The sequence below is a fragment of the Cynara cardunculus genome (genome assembly GCF_001531365.2).
Source record: "Cynara cardunculus var. scolymus isolate 2C chromosome LG 2, CcrdV1, whole genome shotgun sequence".
Classification (NCBI taxonomy): Eukaryota; Viridiplantae; Streptophyta; class Magnoliopsida; order Asterales; family Asteraceae; genus Cynara; species Cynara cardunculus.
The window spans coordinates 59285616-59303361 of record NC_037529.1 but is presented as its reverse complement, the minus strand read 5'-3'; the positions used below and the strand labels follow the sequence as shown (position 1 = coordinate 59303361).

The window sequence follows — 17746 nt, the reverse complement described above, 5'->3', positions numbered from 1 at the left end:
TCAAAAAAAGATCCACACACACACACACATATATCCACCCTTTGATCAGTCTTAATTGAAGATCAACATTAATGCGGTGCATCGAGATGTACCGGATGAATTATAGTGATAAAACAATTCATAGGTGAGAGTGAGATTAAAAGTAATCAAGAATGTCTTATGCTTCTAATCTTAGTTTTTATTCTCACACGATCCTTCGTGTATATTATTGACTTAGGATCATGTGAGACCAAACTATTTTAGTAAGACCCATGAGACCATATAAATAAAATTAAACATTCACAGTAAAATATTGTGAAAGTAAATCATCAGTGTTTTTCTATGAAGTTCTGATTTTTGGTACCTTTACAATGTTTTGCTATGAAGTTTTAGTGTTATTTTGTGGTCTTATGGGTATCACAAAATAACATTGTTCTCACGTGCACTCAACCCTATGTATATATATATATATATATATATATATATATATGAAATTTAAAATTTTCCTAAAAACCATTAATTATTTTAAATTAGTGGTTTAGGTTGGATTTCATCAATCATGAATCTCACAAATTGTGAAGTTCTCAAATGATAAACGCATTTAGGGGAGAGATCGAATGCAAACCAAACTATTTGCACAAATCTCATTCAACCAATCATAATTTTTTTTCTTTTTTACTTTTTTAATTACGAGGGTTGATTAATCATATTTATTGTACAAGACGTTAATTATGAACATTATCATATTCATTATATTAATTTTATAAAACAAATTCCTTCAAAATGATAAATACATGAAACAATTTCATTTTTATGCAGAAACAAAAATATATGAAACATTTCATTAGAAAAATAATTATATGAAACAATTTTATTAAATTAAACAATGAAATCGATGAATGAGAAATAACTGTTGGTACTCCACATCTTCACGGAGAATTCAATTTCACTGGCAAAGTCTCGCGAACTCTTCCTTCTTTGCCTTCAATTACATCTGAAAGCGACTTGTAAACTCCTCACTTTCCTCCGGCTTATCATCGGCAGTCTGTTCAAGGTTCCAAACTCAATGAACACCGATTCTCTCTCTTGAACATAAATCTATCTAGAAGGGAATTTTCCGAAGAGAAAATGGATTATGGAAGTGTGTATACAGTTTGTACAAATGGCTTTATTTGATCCCTCCCCAACCATTTTACTCTATTCATATATATATATATATAATATATTAATTAATTATAACATTAAAGAAAAACCAATCAAAGGTATTGATACATTAACGTAAAGCAATATCTTTATTTAATTTAAAAAATATTCTCATTTTAATATGTTACTAAACCCATCCGACATGATATTTTGAATGTACTAATTGTCACAGATCTTATGTTTTTACTACAAGTAGTATTTATTTAATAAAATTGTTTTTGTGGTATTAGAAAATAAGTGTAAATTATAGATTTGGTCCATGTGGTTTGTTGATTTTTATAGAAATTGCCCCTAGACTTCATTTATTATGGTTTTGGTGTTTGTGATATGCATTTTCTGTTGGGTTTAGTCCTTCGGCCTAACGATCGTCTACCAAGTCAGTTAAAGTCAAGGGCATAAAGGTCGTTTACCATTTCCCATTTTTTAAAACATTTTTTGATTAACTTTTTAAACCAAGGGGAAAAATGAATATATTACAACTTGGAGGGCCCAACACAAACAAAAATCATTTTGTTTCTTGCCCCGTAGTCGATTTTTCTCCCGGCAAAACTCCGACAAACCTGCAAACTCCCCTGACCTTCTGGCCAATCTACAAAAACCATGTCTCCCCATCCTCCAACCATGTCACCCTATCCTCTTTCTCATTCGTTTTCACCTGCAACTTTGATCCTTGTGATGACCCTCCGCACCTTCCTCCACCATTGCTTCAATCAATGATCCCTATCCCCTGTTGCTCCTGTTGACGTCTCTATCTCCTACTGCTTGATCGAAAATCCCCCCACTGCTCCGATCATCCCTCTCTCGGACCCATCGATGTAGAATGTGTGTGTATATGCAGGGTGTGTGCAAGTATGCATGTGAGTAAAAAGAAAGGGAGGTGATGTTGGTGCCTTGGTGGGTGGTTGGTAGAGGTGACCTAGAGAAGATGACCGGAGTAAACTCTAGTTCAATGGAGATGATTGATGTGACTTATGTGTACTGTGATTGCAACAGTGAGCTAGGTGGGTTCATAATGGTGTAAAGGCGAGGGAGAACGTGGATGGTGGTGTGAGGGATAAGGATAGTCGGCCAGATGAACAATGGTGTGAGATGGGTTATTGCCCCTGTTGTCGCGTGTGTGTGTGTATAAGGGTGTGTAGAAAATTAATTGATCCAATTAGAACCAACCGACCATAATTGGATATCCAATTGTAATTGGATCGGATCGGATTGAAAATTTCAACATTCAATTTGGATTGGTCGGTTCTCGGACGATAGTCTAGAACCAACCAAAACCGAATCGAACCAATCAACATTCAATTATCCATCCAATTAATCATCCGATGACCATCTAATTGTCCATCCAACCATTATCCAACTAATTTATTTTCAAATTGCTTAAATCGGAATTTGTTTTATGTGAAGATTTGAACTTTAATTTCCCTTGTGTTGGTTTTAACACATATTAAAAGTGATTAATTAATTTGTATCATTGTTAGAGAATTGGATTGAACTAACACACTGGATGGATCCAATCCTGTATAATCATCCATTGAATAGCCGATGGATATCCAATAAAAGTATCCGATGGATGGAACGAACCAATCCAATCATCAATTGGATTGGATTAAATCAGTTATCCAATGTTAATTGAATCAGATCAGTTGACAAAAATCCAACATCCAATGGATAATTGGATCGGTTGGATTCCTCTCACATCAAATGGATGTCAACCAATGAACATACTTATATCTCTCTCTCTCTCTCTCTCTCTCTATATATATATAGTATGTAACTTTAATGTTTTGGCTCCGTAGGTTTTAATATATTCATTTTACCCTTGATTAAAAAAAGTTAATTAAAAATGTTTCAATAAATGAAAAAAAAAGATGTTTATACCCTCGACTTTAACAAACCTTGTAAACTGTCGTTAGGCCAAAGGACCAAATCCAATAGAAAATGAATTCCAAAGACACCAAAACCATAATAAAAGGATCTTAGTAACGATTTCCATAAAAGGTCAACAAACCACAGGGACCAAATCCGTAATTTAATCCAAAAATAAATAAAAAAGAATGAATGACGTTTGCACTTACCGCGTGGCGTCGCATCTATATAAAGGAACGGTAAACTTATTTCGTCGGCCTTCGCTGCACCTTCTTCCACTTCTCTTCTTCTGCAGGTAAACCAAATCCTCTCTCTCTCTCTCTCGACATAATCTTTTCTCTGTAACTGTTCCTCAAAATTCCTTGAATTCTATCAAGTTTATCTGCTGATTTTGGCTTACTTGTGTTTTATCCTTTTGTGGATTGTGTTCCCCCCTTTTACTTTTATCATTTATGTGCACGATTTCTCCTTTTTTTTTCTTTGATGATTTCAGATGAACGGATATCAGATGTGTAACTATTATGAATAGTATCGATTTTTGTTTCATGATCATTGCTCAATTGAATTGTTAGGATGATTTTGATGATCTAGGGTTTTGATTTGACATAGTTGATATCATCAGGAACGACTTAATCGGGATGTTTTACTTTTTCTATTGTTTTTCTTTTAAATTTTAAATTATCGTGCATAATATGATATTGACTTCGGGTTTTTTTTTGTTCTTGAATTATGATATAAAAACCTAATTTCATAAGGGTTTATATGAAGTTGTAACCTTTTTCAAAGATTGTTTTGCTAATATTCTTCAAATTTAGATATCCTTGCCAAGTATAGTGCATTTACCAGAAGTACCAGATCTTCCTCGTATGCTAACTGTTCTGCTAATTGTGATCTATGTACTCTTATTTCATTCAGAGTGAGAATTGTCTTTGTGCTTATCTGGGGTGCAAGACAAGATGGCAAAGGGAAACAGGGTTGGTGTCAAGGGAAGTAATCTGAGAAGGATTCAACAAAGGGGACAGGACTCAGAAGAGTCAGATGAGGAATACAAGGTGACTGAGGATGAAGATTGTGACGAGTCAGATGAGTGTTATTCTTTAGATGGTGATGAATCAGAAGAGATATTAGCTGATTTTGAAGAGTCCAGGAGGGTTGTTAGATCAAGAAGCACCCGGAGGACTTCTTCAGGTAGGAAGGGAGATGAGATAAAGAAGCCTCGGAAAAAGAGAAGAGTTCTTCATACAAAAGATGAAGTTGAAGATGATGATGATGATGAAGAGGAGGATGAGGAGTTTAATGATGAAGATGATGCAGAATTTATGTCTTTGGATAGGAAGTCTGACCATATAAAGAAGCCTAGGGAAAAGAAGAGGATTTCATATACAGAATTGGATGATGAGGAGGAAGAGGACTATGAAGAACTTGTTCCTTCTGGTAGAAGGAGGAACCTAAGAAAGAAGCATCAGGAGAAGAAGAGGGTTTTAGATACAGAAGATGATGAGGATGATGATGCAGAATTTATGCATTTGGGTAGGAAGGTAAGCCAGGAAAAGAAGCTTCGGGAAAAGAGGAAGGTTTTATATACAGAAGATGATGATGAAGATGCAGATGCAGATGAAGATGAAGATGATTCTGAGTTTATGTGTACAAGTAGGAAGGGAAACCTGACAAAGGAGACTCGAGAAAAGAGGACTGTTTCATATAAAGAAGACAATCAGGAAGAGGAGGATGAAAATGATGCAGAATTTGTATTAAGTGAGGGTGATTTTGTTGATTATGACGACGAAAGTCCAAAGATGAAGAAAAATGAGAGCATAAGTAGGCACCATCCACAAAAGAGAAGTGTTGGGGGAGGACGAAAAAAGAGCAAAAAGTCAAAGATTAAAAAGCCTACAAGACCAAAACAAAGAAATCGAAGGGTTGGCCAAAAGTCAGGTTCTTCTAAGGAGAGGCCTGCCACAAACAAAAACCAGGTCGAAAAACGAAGTAAGAAAATTCCTAGGCGACGGAAGCAGAGAGTGACGGCAGAATCTGATTCCGATTTTGTTAGTTCTCCATCATTGGATCATGAATACACCATCTCGGAGGAAGAGAGAGAACAGATGAGAGAAGCCAGTGTATACTGTGCAAATTTGAGAGCTAAGTTGAGGAGCTCCTCCTGTGGAAAGCATGAAGAAGAACCAGTCTTTGAACAAAGGAAAAATCCGGTACGAAAGGGTAAAGAGAAGGTAGAAGATATGAAGGATGAAGTAGGGAAGCAAGTTTGTGGAATTTGTTTGTCTGAAGAAGGGAAGAGAACTGTGAGAGGAGTACTAAATTGTTGTCGCCATTATTTCTGTTTCTCTTGTATCATGGAATGGTCGAAGGTGGAATCTCGTTGCCCTCTCTGCAAGCAAAGATTTGCAACAATAACAAAGGCCGCAAAATCAGACACAGGGTTTGATTTAAGGACTGTAGTTGTACCTGTTCCTGAGTGTGATCAGGTTAGTAGTGTGAACCATTTCTGAGCAATCTAGGAAAGAAGCAACCCAAGTTTTCCTTACCCATGTCTTTCTATGCGGTATGAACATACTCGATTTCTATATTACTTGTAATTGTTCTGAACCGCTTTGCTATGTGATTTCTGCAGGTTTACCAACCATCTGAGGAAGAGCTGAGGGGTTACCTTGATCCATATGAAAGTGTGATATGTACTGAATGTCACCATGGGGGGGACGATGCTTTGATGTTACTATGTGATATATGCGATTCACCTGCACACACCTTTTGTGTTGGTCTTGGACGGGAAGTTCCTGAAGGAAATTGGTATTGCGAAGGATGCAGACCTACTGTTTTTGGTTCCCTAAGTTCTCAACGTCCAACTCCCACTTCAGATCGAAGATCAAGTGGCATTGCATCAGATCTACCATCCCCAACTGCTGGAGGTTTTGATCTTAATGAGTTGTATGTACCTGAAACGCCCTTGACACAACAATCTCGCGTTCTCCCTGAACCTAGACTCCCTGGTGGTGATTTTATGCCTGCTCCTGCTGGAACTGTAGCTACTACACTAAGGGATAGACGCAGAATACATCGTCAGATGCATCATCGGTTGCTAACTAATAATAGAATGAGTGATTTAGTTGCTAGATCTAGCAGAACACCACCATCTTCTTCAGGAATTAGATTATTTGGCTCTCAACTTGATCAAGCTAGGGATTCAACTCCTCAAAGGAATGTCCACCCTCATGCATCATTTAATGGAAGGGAGGATCATGTTATGTCTTCAATGCATGACATCAATCTTCTCTCTCCAAGAGTTGATCAATTTGGTGTACAGGTACAGGATTCAAGTTTGCCGGCTGTTGATGTGTCATTGCAAGCTGAACATAGCGGCTCTGGTATGGCCTTTGATTCAAGATTGGGATTTGCACAACTCCACCCTTGCACTAACAGATCAAGCATTGGGTCTGATGCCAGCTTATCTCCATATGCATGCAGAGAGGTGAGTCACTTTAACTTGGTCTGATAAATAGTTGAAGTTCATTTGAAGATATCGTATGCAATTCTTCTCTTGAATCATCTGCTATGATTTAAATTTATCACAGTGGCTTGCAAATTTACATATTACATTGTATATCTAGTTGTAAAGAACATAAATAGGTTTGTTCTTCTGTAAAAGAAACATGCCTCCGCCCTCAAAAGTGCAACTATCTTTTTTTGGGAATGTTCCTACTCCCAAGATAGATGCTTACATTTTCCTTTTTTGGTGAAGTTACACTCATTTTTGCCTATATGTAGTCATTACAAAATTTTGGGAGTTTGGTTCGGTGCACCAAGTTTTCGCTGTTTGTCAAGGTTTAAGGTCTCGTTTGGTCTATAGGATTGAATTGGATTTGGATTTGGATTGAATTTCATTCCAAGCCCATGTTTAGTTTGAAGGATTTATTGGATTTGAAATCCCGGGATTTAATTGAAATCCCACAAACACAACATTTTAAAATCCTATGGGGGTGGTTGGTGTTTCACGGGATTTCGTAGAATTTGTATGTAATAATGTTTTAAAATATGTTACTAACATTTGCTTTGTAATAATCGATTAATAAAAAGATCATTTAATTCTGTTCTAAATCCATTAAATTGTCCCTCTTTTTATTTTTATGAAGAATGTAATTCAATTCCCTTCCAAATTCAACAAAGCAAACACACCAAAGGTTCCAAATCCTTCCAAATTCAAATCCCTCCTATTCTAAATCCTTCCACAAAATCCGAATCCCTCAAAACCATTCCATCAAACCAAATGTCCCATATTGAAGTATTTGACTAATGATCAAACACTCCCATTAAACTATGTATCCTTTCAGACATTGCATTTACTTTTGGGATCCTTAATCATAGGATTAGAATGCCTAGCCTGGGCACCACCACTTATTCTGGACTTGCAGTGATTCACCTACCCATGATGGCTATGGGACCGGTGGTGTGGTAGGGGCGCTCCAGAGGGTGGTGTCTACCCCTACCATCACTTGCTTCGACAGAGGTTATGTTTTGGCATGAAGCAATATGTTTCTGTATGCAAATTTATAGGCTGTTGGCCCTCTTCTTTTTCTCATGTTTCTTATGTCCACATCAGGATTGCAGAGCATATATATATATCCATCATTTTCTTTTTGCAATCTAACCTGTGGTCAAAATAAATAGGATGAGTTAGTAAAATCAAGTGTTGGTGTTGATTAATTCATGAGTATTTGTTGTTGAAAGTGGAAATTGTATGTTGGTGCAGGCTATAGGATCCTCGAGGACATCGGGTGGTGGTTTTCATGCACCATATTAACTGCAATCAATCAAGATCTGTTCAATTGGTTAAGGGTATAGGTATTGGATTACCCACCCACAAAATTCATTCTTCTGTCTATCATTTAACACCCTCTACACAACTCATCAATCATTTTTATAATTCCCTGATGTGTGTACATCATGCAATGAAATTTGTACATTGGTTTTTGGTATTCTGGAAAAAAGGCTTATTCATTCATCTGAAAAAGAAAAAAAGAAGTTATAATTGGAGGAGCTTTATTAATATGAAATATGCAGATTGGTGTATTTCATGTTCTCAAAATTTGGCATCTTATTCGCTCACTGCTTTTAATATTCATAAAGTGAGGCCATTTTCCACGTGATTTATTTACATGGGAATCTTTTCTGTTTCAACTGGGCATGGTTTCTTTTGGAGTTCTTATAAGAATATTTACAGTTTCTTGTTAGTCATAGGTTCTTATAAAAATTAAATGTTCGAACAAGTACTCATTATTAATTTTTTTTATAAATCTATAAAAATATAAGTTAAAAAAATATAAATTAGTTGTTATAAAATATATCTATTAATTTTGTTCTATTTCTCGTTGTAAATTTTTATACAATTTTTTGAAAATAAGTTTAATTTTGATTATCTTATGTTTAAATTAATTAATTTTCAAATGCTTTTATACTCATGTTTTAATTGTTTTCAGTAAGAGAGATTGATTTATAGTTAAATAGTCTATTCTAGGGTTCATAAAATTATCTTTTGTATTTATATAGTTGGAATTACACAAGTTGAATTATGTGGAGAAAATGTATGGAGATGGGTTTTGAAAGTACAACTTCAAACTTAAAATAATTTAGTCAGAAATTGATGTTTTGGTGGTTCTATTGATCCAAACCTTCTGAGTGATTGTGGAAGACTGCAAACACCTTCTTCTCTAACTCTCTTCTCTCTTGTTCTTATTTTCTGTACAAATTGTGTGTTTCTAAGATTGATAAAATGAGTTCTTAACCTTATTTTTTTCCGTAACAATTCGTAAATTTCATATTGATCTTTTTTTTATTACCAATAAACGAATTTAAAAAGTGAAAATTGTGAGTTTGTATTCATCACCCCCCCTTCTACAAACTGTTATCTTTAAAACTTTTGTAGATTCTTTTGGAACCAACAAGTGGTATCAGAATAGTGTTTATTATCCCTTTTTCAACGACAATCTACTAACCATTATTTCAATGGCTTTGCAAAACATAAACACAAACTTTCACGATAATGACTCTCTTGTCAAACCTCCTAGATTTAGAGAGACAATTCAGTCTTTAAAAGTCTTTGGAAAATTCGAATGTCCTTATTATTAGAGGGTGTGGATCCTAAGATCCCTTATTCTGTGATGAAACTGAAAACCTCTAAATCCATGTGAGACACTTTGTGTGTTTAATATGAAGGTACCATTGAGGTACAAGAAACAAGAAAGATAAAACTGGTAAGACAATATGAAAGTTCTATTTGTGGCAAAACTGAATCTTTGTCTGAAGTACATAACGCTTTAATTGCCTACTCATAGACCTCAGGACCTTTGGAAAAGAATATTTCAACTCTGATACACTGACAAAATTCTTAGAATGTTTGTCAAAATCATGAGACTGTTATACCATGTCTTAAAATGTCAAAAAGCATGTCTGTCAAAAAGCATGTCCTCTCTCTTTCTCAATACTCTATATGGGATTTTGCTCAATCATGAGCTATCTCACCAGCTGAAGAAGAATCTCATAAGAGATTCAAAGGAGTCAAAAAACTCTCCTGTAGCTTTGTTATCTGAGACTCCTACTCCTCCTCTCACAATCACTGAGTTAGATCCCTCTAACTTTGAGGACTTAGCAGACGCTGATCTTCCAGAGTTTAATGAGTCACTGGCTCTTCTTACTAACTTGTTTAGAAGATTTGCTAGAAAAAACAATTTCCGTAGATCTCCTATTCTAACTAACTCGGATTGACAAGGCTTCAATGATATATGCTATAACTGTGAACGCAAATGACACTATGCAAGTGAATGCAGGTCTAAAAGAGCTACGAATCCATCTTCTACTTCATCCTTCTCCAAACCAAAAGATAATAAATATCTGAAGTTGAAGGAGAAGTACAAGAAGATGAAAAATTACTAGCGTAAAGGCAAGGGACTCATCGCTGAAGAACATGATTAAGCTGATTCACCCGCTGTCTATAGATGAGAAAGACATGACCTATCTCTGTCTTATGGCCGACATCAAGGAAGTAAAAGATGAACAATCTGAGACTTCATCTGTAATGCCCTAGGTTCCACATTTGCATATAACCATATATTTCATATATTCAAAAATACAATTAATACATATTTGGTCCCAACAGTACAAGAAACTATATTATATAATTGACAACCAAAATTTTTTCATCACATTCTTGTACATAACTTGCATAAAAACAAGTATTCCAAAAATTCAACAGATAACATGCTGCTCTTCATAAATCAAGCAAGCATAACAAGAAATTTTCACATTTCCCCTTCTCCTTATCCCTTGGTAAAGCCTAACCTGCAATGCACATTTTTAAACACAAAATGGGGGTTAGACTTTGAGGTCTAGTGAGAAATCCCCTTTCTTTGCAATTATAAGGTGAAAATCACCAAAACCTGTTATAAAATCATATAAATTTTACGAATATCTAACATTTTTTTATAAATTATAACTCAAATATCACAAACAAAATGTGAGTTATAAAGTCATTCTTACCACACATGGAATATAACCACTCAGGTTCTCATATCATTTGGTACGAAATACCCAAAGCTTTAATGGCTCATAAGGATCATAGCTCCTAATCTCAACTTTTAAATCTTACAAAGAAATACGATCAACTAGAGCTCTTGGTTATTGAATAAAGCTTAAAAATAAGAATTCTATTTGAACTTAAAAGAAAATGGATTTTAATGATAACCAAAAACCCTCTGGTTTTTTTATTATCAAATCTTTACTCTTTTGAACAGTTTAAAAAGTAATAACCAATACCTCAAAAACATTGTTTATTCGAAAAACATGCAATTAAAGCCTCTGCCTATAAGTCATTTTTCTCATCTGTACAACGTCATTGTTATCATATCAATAAGAGTAATAATTCCAAGTCTTCGCATCACAAAGAAATGATAACTCTGAATCATTACATCTCATGGATGTGACAACAAAAGTTATGATCAAAACACAGATTCCGCAATTGCCATCATTATCCCATGATACACATCTCTTTGATATGTCACCCTCACTGGCGGATTCAATACATAGTGGTAGGGGTCCTAGGCCCCCAACAAACCCACCAATTTAAAAAAAAAGGCTATAACAAATTTGTTTAGTAAATTTTTCTATTGTGCACCCAACAAGGATAAGACAAGACCCCTAACAAGAACAAGGCAAGGGTCCCCAACTTGATATCCTGATTGTTAATTAGTCCATTTGCAGCACACATTGATATTTTTGTTCGAAATATAAAATATAAAAATTATACACCTCGATGAATTAGTAAAAAGTCATCTGAAAATCGACCTGAATCAGTTATCTTTATTCGGTTAACTGAACCGTTTAAACCTAAAAGGAAAAATCCAAACTCGTTTTCTTCTGGATGAATTATTTGGTTTTGAATTATTTTTCTACACTACTACACCCCTAAGTGTGCCCCCTACTTCAAAAATTTTTGGATCCGTCACTGGCCACCCTTATCCCATGGTACACCTTTCCTTGATATGCCACCGTTTTTTCCTCATAAAACTTAATCAAATATGATATTTTAGCCAGGAATGGTATTAAAATAGTTTCAACATTTTGGGCGATAACTGCCCTCAACGGACAACACATGGGCGATGAACACCCTCACCGGATAGCACTTGGGCGACGAAACACCCTTACTAGACAACTCTCGGGGCGATGAAACACCCTTACCAGAAAACACTTTGGCGATGAAACACTCTCACCAGTCAACACTTGGGCGATGAACATCCAATCTGGACAACACATTGAACGATAAACATTCAATCCAGACAACATTATAGATAATAAACATTCAATCCAGACAAGGTTTTAGGCGGTGAACACCCAATCCGGAAGATGCCTTGAGCGATAAAAGTCCTTATTGGACAGAACTATGTACGATTAAGGGTTTTCATTGGACAGTACTAGGTACGATAAGGATCCTTATCAGACCATACATTGTACGACAACATATACATATAAAGTTCTGATATAACCTTTTGAAAGACAATCAACTAATATCATATAATCCAGTATACTACCAGAAGTTATAATCAAATCTAACAAAATATTGTAAAACTCACATTAGATGTACTTATTTGAGGATGAATCACATATAACAATAACTTCAAATAATACACATAATCAAATTCTTTTCTTTAGTAGGTTCACACATATTTCTCTCCTTACTCCTTTTCTTTCCCAAAATGGTAATGAAGAAGATGAATTTAAACTCATCCTTATATATATATATATATATATATATATATATATATTAGGCGGTGAGTTTTATTATTTAAAACTCCCTCTCTCACATTCAAACATACATACACACACACACACACACACACATATATATATATATATATGCATCATAGGTGATTGCTTAAAAAAATATAATCACATAAACATTATTAATTTACTCACCAAATTCTTTCAAACCACCCCAAATTATATAACCGGAACCGGGTTATCACATTATTCACCCCTCAAAAGAATTCCATATCGGAATTCAATCAGTCAAATAACCACGAATATTCTGCTTTCATTTCAGACTCCAATTCCCAGGTTGCTTCTGAACTCTTATGAAAATGCCACTGAACTTTCCCAAGATTGATTTATTTGTTCCTTAAAACTTTTGTTGTCCGGTTAGTGACGGCCTCAGGAGTTTCCACAAAGTTCAACTTGTTATCAAATTGTACTTCAGCTAATGGTACTGCTAGACTTGGATCGACCAAACATTTTCGCAAGTTAGAAACATGGAAAGTGTAATGAATCGAGCTAAGTTCCTCTGGTAATTCTAATTGATACGCAATCAAACCAACCTGCTTACAAATTTTGAATGGCCTAATATACCTCAGACTAAGTTTACCTTTATTTCCAAATCTAACAACACCCTTCCATTGAGAAACTTTCAACATCACGAAATATCCTACTAAAAATTTAATCAGTTTATGGTGCTTATCTGCATAACTTTTCTGTCGATCTTGGACTGTTTTAATACGTTCACGTATCGGCTCAATCTTTTCATAAGTTACTTGAACAATTTCTAGACCGGTTAACTGCCTTTCTCCCACTTCATTCCAGCACAACGACTTTCTGCACTTTCGGCTATATAAAACCTCATAAGGTGCCGCCTGGATGCTAGAGTCATAAATGTTATTGTAAGCAAATTCAATCAAAGGCAGACGATTTTCCCATGATCCCCCGAATTCAATAATACAAGTCCTTAACATATCTTCAAGGGTCTAGATTGTCCTTTCACTTTGCCCATCGGTTTGAGGATGATACGCCGTACTTAATCTGACTTGAGATCTCATGGCACTTTGAAAACCCTCCCAAAACTTTGAGTTAAACCGAGTGTCCCTATCCGAGATGATGGATAACGGAACACCATGTCGAATCACAATCTCTTCAATATAAATCTTTTCCAACCTTTCCAAAAGATAATTCTCTTTGATCGGTAGAAAGTGCACAAATTTAGATAAATGATCGACGATAACCCATATAACATCATACCCTTTTGGAGTTCACGATAATTTTATGACAAAATTCATCGTGATCCACTTCCACACAGGGTCCAAAGACTATAAATTCCTATATGGTCTTTGATGCTCGATCTTTACTTTTAGACACGTCAATCATCGTTCTACACAACTTGCAATATCCTTCTTTAATCTTGCCCACCAATAAAACGGTTTTAAATCTTTATACATTTTATTAGTACCTGGATGAATTGAATATCGTGATTTATGACTTCTTCCAAAATAAACTCCTGGATATTCCCAAAACGCGGTATCCAAATCCTGCCTTGGAAGCATAAAATTCCCTTTTCATTCTTTATCAAAATTGAAATCATTTTGCCAACTCTTTTCGTTTTGAAATTGTTTTCTTCGACAACTTCACTTTGACATTTTAAAATTTCATTATGAAGGTCCGGAGCCAAATTTATTCTCATTGCAACTGCTTTGATTGTACCGCTTCTTTTTTTCCAGATAAGAGCATCATCTACCACGTTGGCCTTTCCTGGATGGTGAAGAATGTCACAATCATAGTCATTCACTAATTCAATTCATCGTCGTTGCTGCATATTCAATTCTTTCTTATTAAACAAGTGTTGAATGCTTTTATGATCTGTGAAAATCTGACATTTAGTTCCCAATAAATAATGTCTCCAAATCTTTAATGCGAATACCACGATCTCAAGCTCCATATCATGTGTTGGATACTGTTTCTCGTGATCTTTTAACTGTCTGAATGCATAAGAAATGACTCCCCCCTTTGCATCAATACGCAACCCAAACCTAGTTTTGAAGCATCACTGTACACAATAAAATCTTCAGATCCATCTAGTAGCGATAAAACTAGAGAACTGGCATAGACGGTCTTTCAATAACTGAAAGGCTTTATTCTGATCTTCTTGCCATTCATACTTGACATTCTTCCTGGTTAATTTGGTTAGTGGTGCAAACAATTTTTGAAAAGTTTTGAATGAATTTCCGATAATATCTTGCTAAACCCAAGAACCTACGGATCTCGGTAGGAGTTCTCGGTATTTCCCATCTTTCAATTGCTTCGATTTTTGCAGGATCTACTTTTATCCCTGCCTCAAAAATAACATGAACCAAAAACTGTACTTCTCTTGACCAAAACTCACATTTGGATAATTTGGCAAATAATTTTTCTTTCTTCAAAAGTTCAAGGATTAGAGGAAGATGTTTGGCATGCTTTTCTTTAGATTTTGAGTATATAAGACTATCATCAATAAACATAATAACGAATTTATCAAGATATTCGTTACATACCTAGTTCATTAGATCTATGAATGCTGTTGGAACAATGGTTAAATCGAATGGCATAACCAAAAACGCATGATGTTCGTATCTGGTTCGGAAGGCTATTTTGGCGATGTCCTCGTCTCTGCCTTTAAACTGATGATATCCCGATCATAAATCAATTTTAGAAAAGTAACTTGCTCCAACCAATTGGTCAAATAAAATCATCGATTCTTGGTAAGAGATATTTGTTCTTGATTGTCAGCTTATTCAGTTATCTGTAATCGATACAATACTCATAGATCCATCATTCTTTAACAAACAGAACCTGAGCACCCCAAGGTGAAGTACTTGGTCTGATAAAGCCTTTATCAAGTAATTCTTTCAACTGTGTTACTAATTCCTTCAATTCTGATGGTGACAGATGATAAGGTGCCCTGGCTACTGGTGCTGCCTCTGTTATCAAATCAATCTGAATTCAATAGACCGATCCGGTGGTAAACTAGTCAAATCATATGGAAATACTTTAGGATAATCACATACTACAAGAATAGACTCTTGCTTATCCTTTTCTTTCTTTGAGTCAATCACATAAGCCAAATGCCCATGACACCCTTTCTGAATACATATATGACCTTCAAGACAGTCAATAAACTGGTGTAATGATCCCGCCGATCACCATAAATCACAATCGGCCCTTTTTCTGACAAATTAATACTGATCATTATTTTATTGCATACAATATTGGCCTAGTTTTCTGCTAACCAATCCATTCCACCACACATCAAATTCTTTCATAGGTATATAAAACAATTGGATTGGCAACCCACACCCCTCGATTTCAATTTGACAATAATTAAAAGTACGGCTAACTGAGACTTGACTATTATTAGCAGTATCAACTACTAAAGTATAGTCAAGCGGCACAAAATTCACGTATGAACACCCCGCAAATAGTGGTGATACAAAATAGTAAGTTGCACCATAATCAAACAACACCTTAGCATATACGGAGTTAACGAGAAAAGTACCTACTACCACGTTTGGGGTTTCCTCGGCCTCATTTTTAGTCATTTGAAAAGATCGGCCCCTTGCCCCTGCTGGTCCTCCTCTTTGAACATTAGGTCTTCCACATGTACTTGGAGCATTTCCTCCCATTGTTAGCCTCGAAATTCTAATATGAGGATAATTCGATCTAATCTGATAAGGGGAGTTACATTGAAAACATTTTCGAGGAACTGGACAGTTTCTGGATAAATGACATGTTTCACCACATTGGTAACATTTCCTCTGATCGATACTACAATCACCCCGATGAACTTGACGACATCTTGGGCATGGTCTTTCACCAAAATGTTGGACATGACGGTTTTCCATTTTTACATACTTTGGTCTTCGGAAACTGGTTGAAGATCCTTCCCACTTTCTTTTCTATATTACTTTCTCTTCCCCTGCTTGTTTTGTTTCTTTCTGTAGTTTCGGCATCATCTACTGCCATTGGAAAAGTGACAGGACTCATGACAATTACAAACTCTCGTATTGAGGGTTTTAAACCCCAGATATATCTTTCAACTTTTATAGATTCGGTAGAGATATAATATTATGAAAATTGGGAATGTTCAATAAATCTTTCAGTATATTCCTGTACCGTCTGACTATCCTGTTCTAACTTAAACATTTGTTCCTCTAATTGTCTGACCGCAACTTTTGACATAATTGTTCTTTGAATCGATCAACAAATCCTAACCAAGACATAGTTTGCAAGATATATGATTTGGCTAAAGATTCCACATCCCACCAATACAAAACATTGGATTTCAACGTCAATACTGCAAAATCTGACCTTATCTTCCTCTGGACATTTACTGGTGTTGAACACAGATTCAATCTCTTTTAACCAGCACATTGCTTTTATTGGTTCTCTTTCTCTAGAAAATGTTGGGAGCTTACAAGTCAAGAACATCTTAATATCACCCCCTTTGTTGTTGGTAGCTTGAAGTTATGGATTTAGCTCGACTCTTTCTGTTTCAATTCTAATTGGTACTCCAAGAATAGATGTCAGAGTGTTTCTCAATTTACTCATTTCTTCTGCTAATACATCTCGAGTCACATATTTGAGTTGTGGCACAGGTTCTTGGTTTACATTTCCAGAGATTGATTCACCTGATCTGAATGAATCTCAAATTGACTTTGCCTTCCTCTTCCCTGATTTCTTCCACGGCTTCTACCCCTACCTCTTCCTTTGCCTCTACCTTTTGATAAACTAGTTGGAACATTTTCAGGTGAATTTTCTCTTCATTTGGGTTGGGGAGGGCGATTCTTTCAGACCATCGGGAATGACTGGCCATCTGCAAATTTTCAATATTAATAATCACATTCCCCAAATATAATAGGATGTCTAAGTACAAATATGTACCTGTAAATTCATAGTTACATTGGCTAGTTGTAATTTGAATTTACCTTGTATACTATCTTCTTAACCCATCATATTTATCCTAATGGTTCTATCTATGTCAGGGACCCTTAATATGCAAATAATACAGTTTAAGTCTAGGCATCATACTGAATACCTAAATCCTTAAACTCAGGCTCTGATACCAACTGTAACGCCCCAGGTTCCACATTTGCATATAACCATGCATTTCATATATTCAGAAATACAATCAATACATATTTGGCCCCAACAGTACAATAAACTATATTACATAATTGACAACCAAAAATTCTTTATCAAATTCTTGTACATATCTTGCATAGAAACCAATATTCCAAAAATTCAACAGATAGCATGCTACTCTTCATAAATCAAGTAAGCATAACAGGAAAATTTCACATTTCCCCCTTCCCCTTATCCTTGGTAATGCCTGACCTGC

General features: G+C 35.5%; 1 protein-coding gene across 1 annotated transcript; it reads left to right on the top strand.

Moving 5' to 3' along the window:
* Window positions 1-3272: 3272 nt before the first annotated feature.
* On the top strand, window positions 3273-6532 carry LOC112506493 (ABC transporter F family member 4). Its single transcript, XM_025110584.1, is given in 4 exon segments — window positions 3273-3343; window positions 3964-5531; window positions 5678-6437; window positions 6440-6532. Coding segments are annotated over 3 exon segments (2328 nt in total). The 5' UTR covers window positions 3273-3343; window positions 3964-4004; the 3' UTR covers window positions 6481-6532.
* The last annotated feature ends 11214 nt before the right edge of the window (window positions 6533-17746 follow it).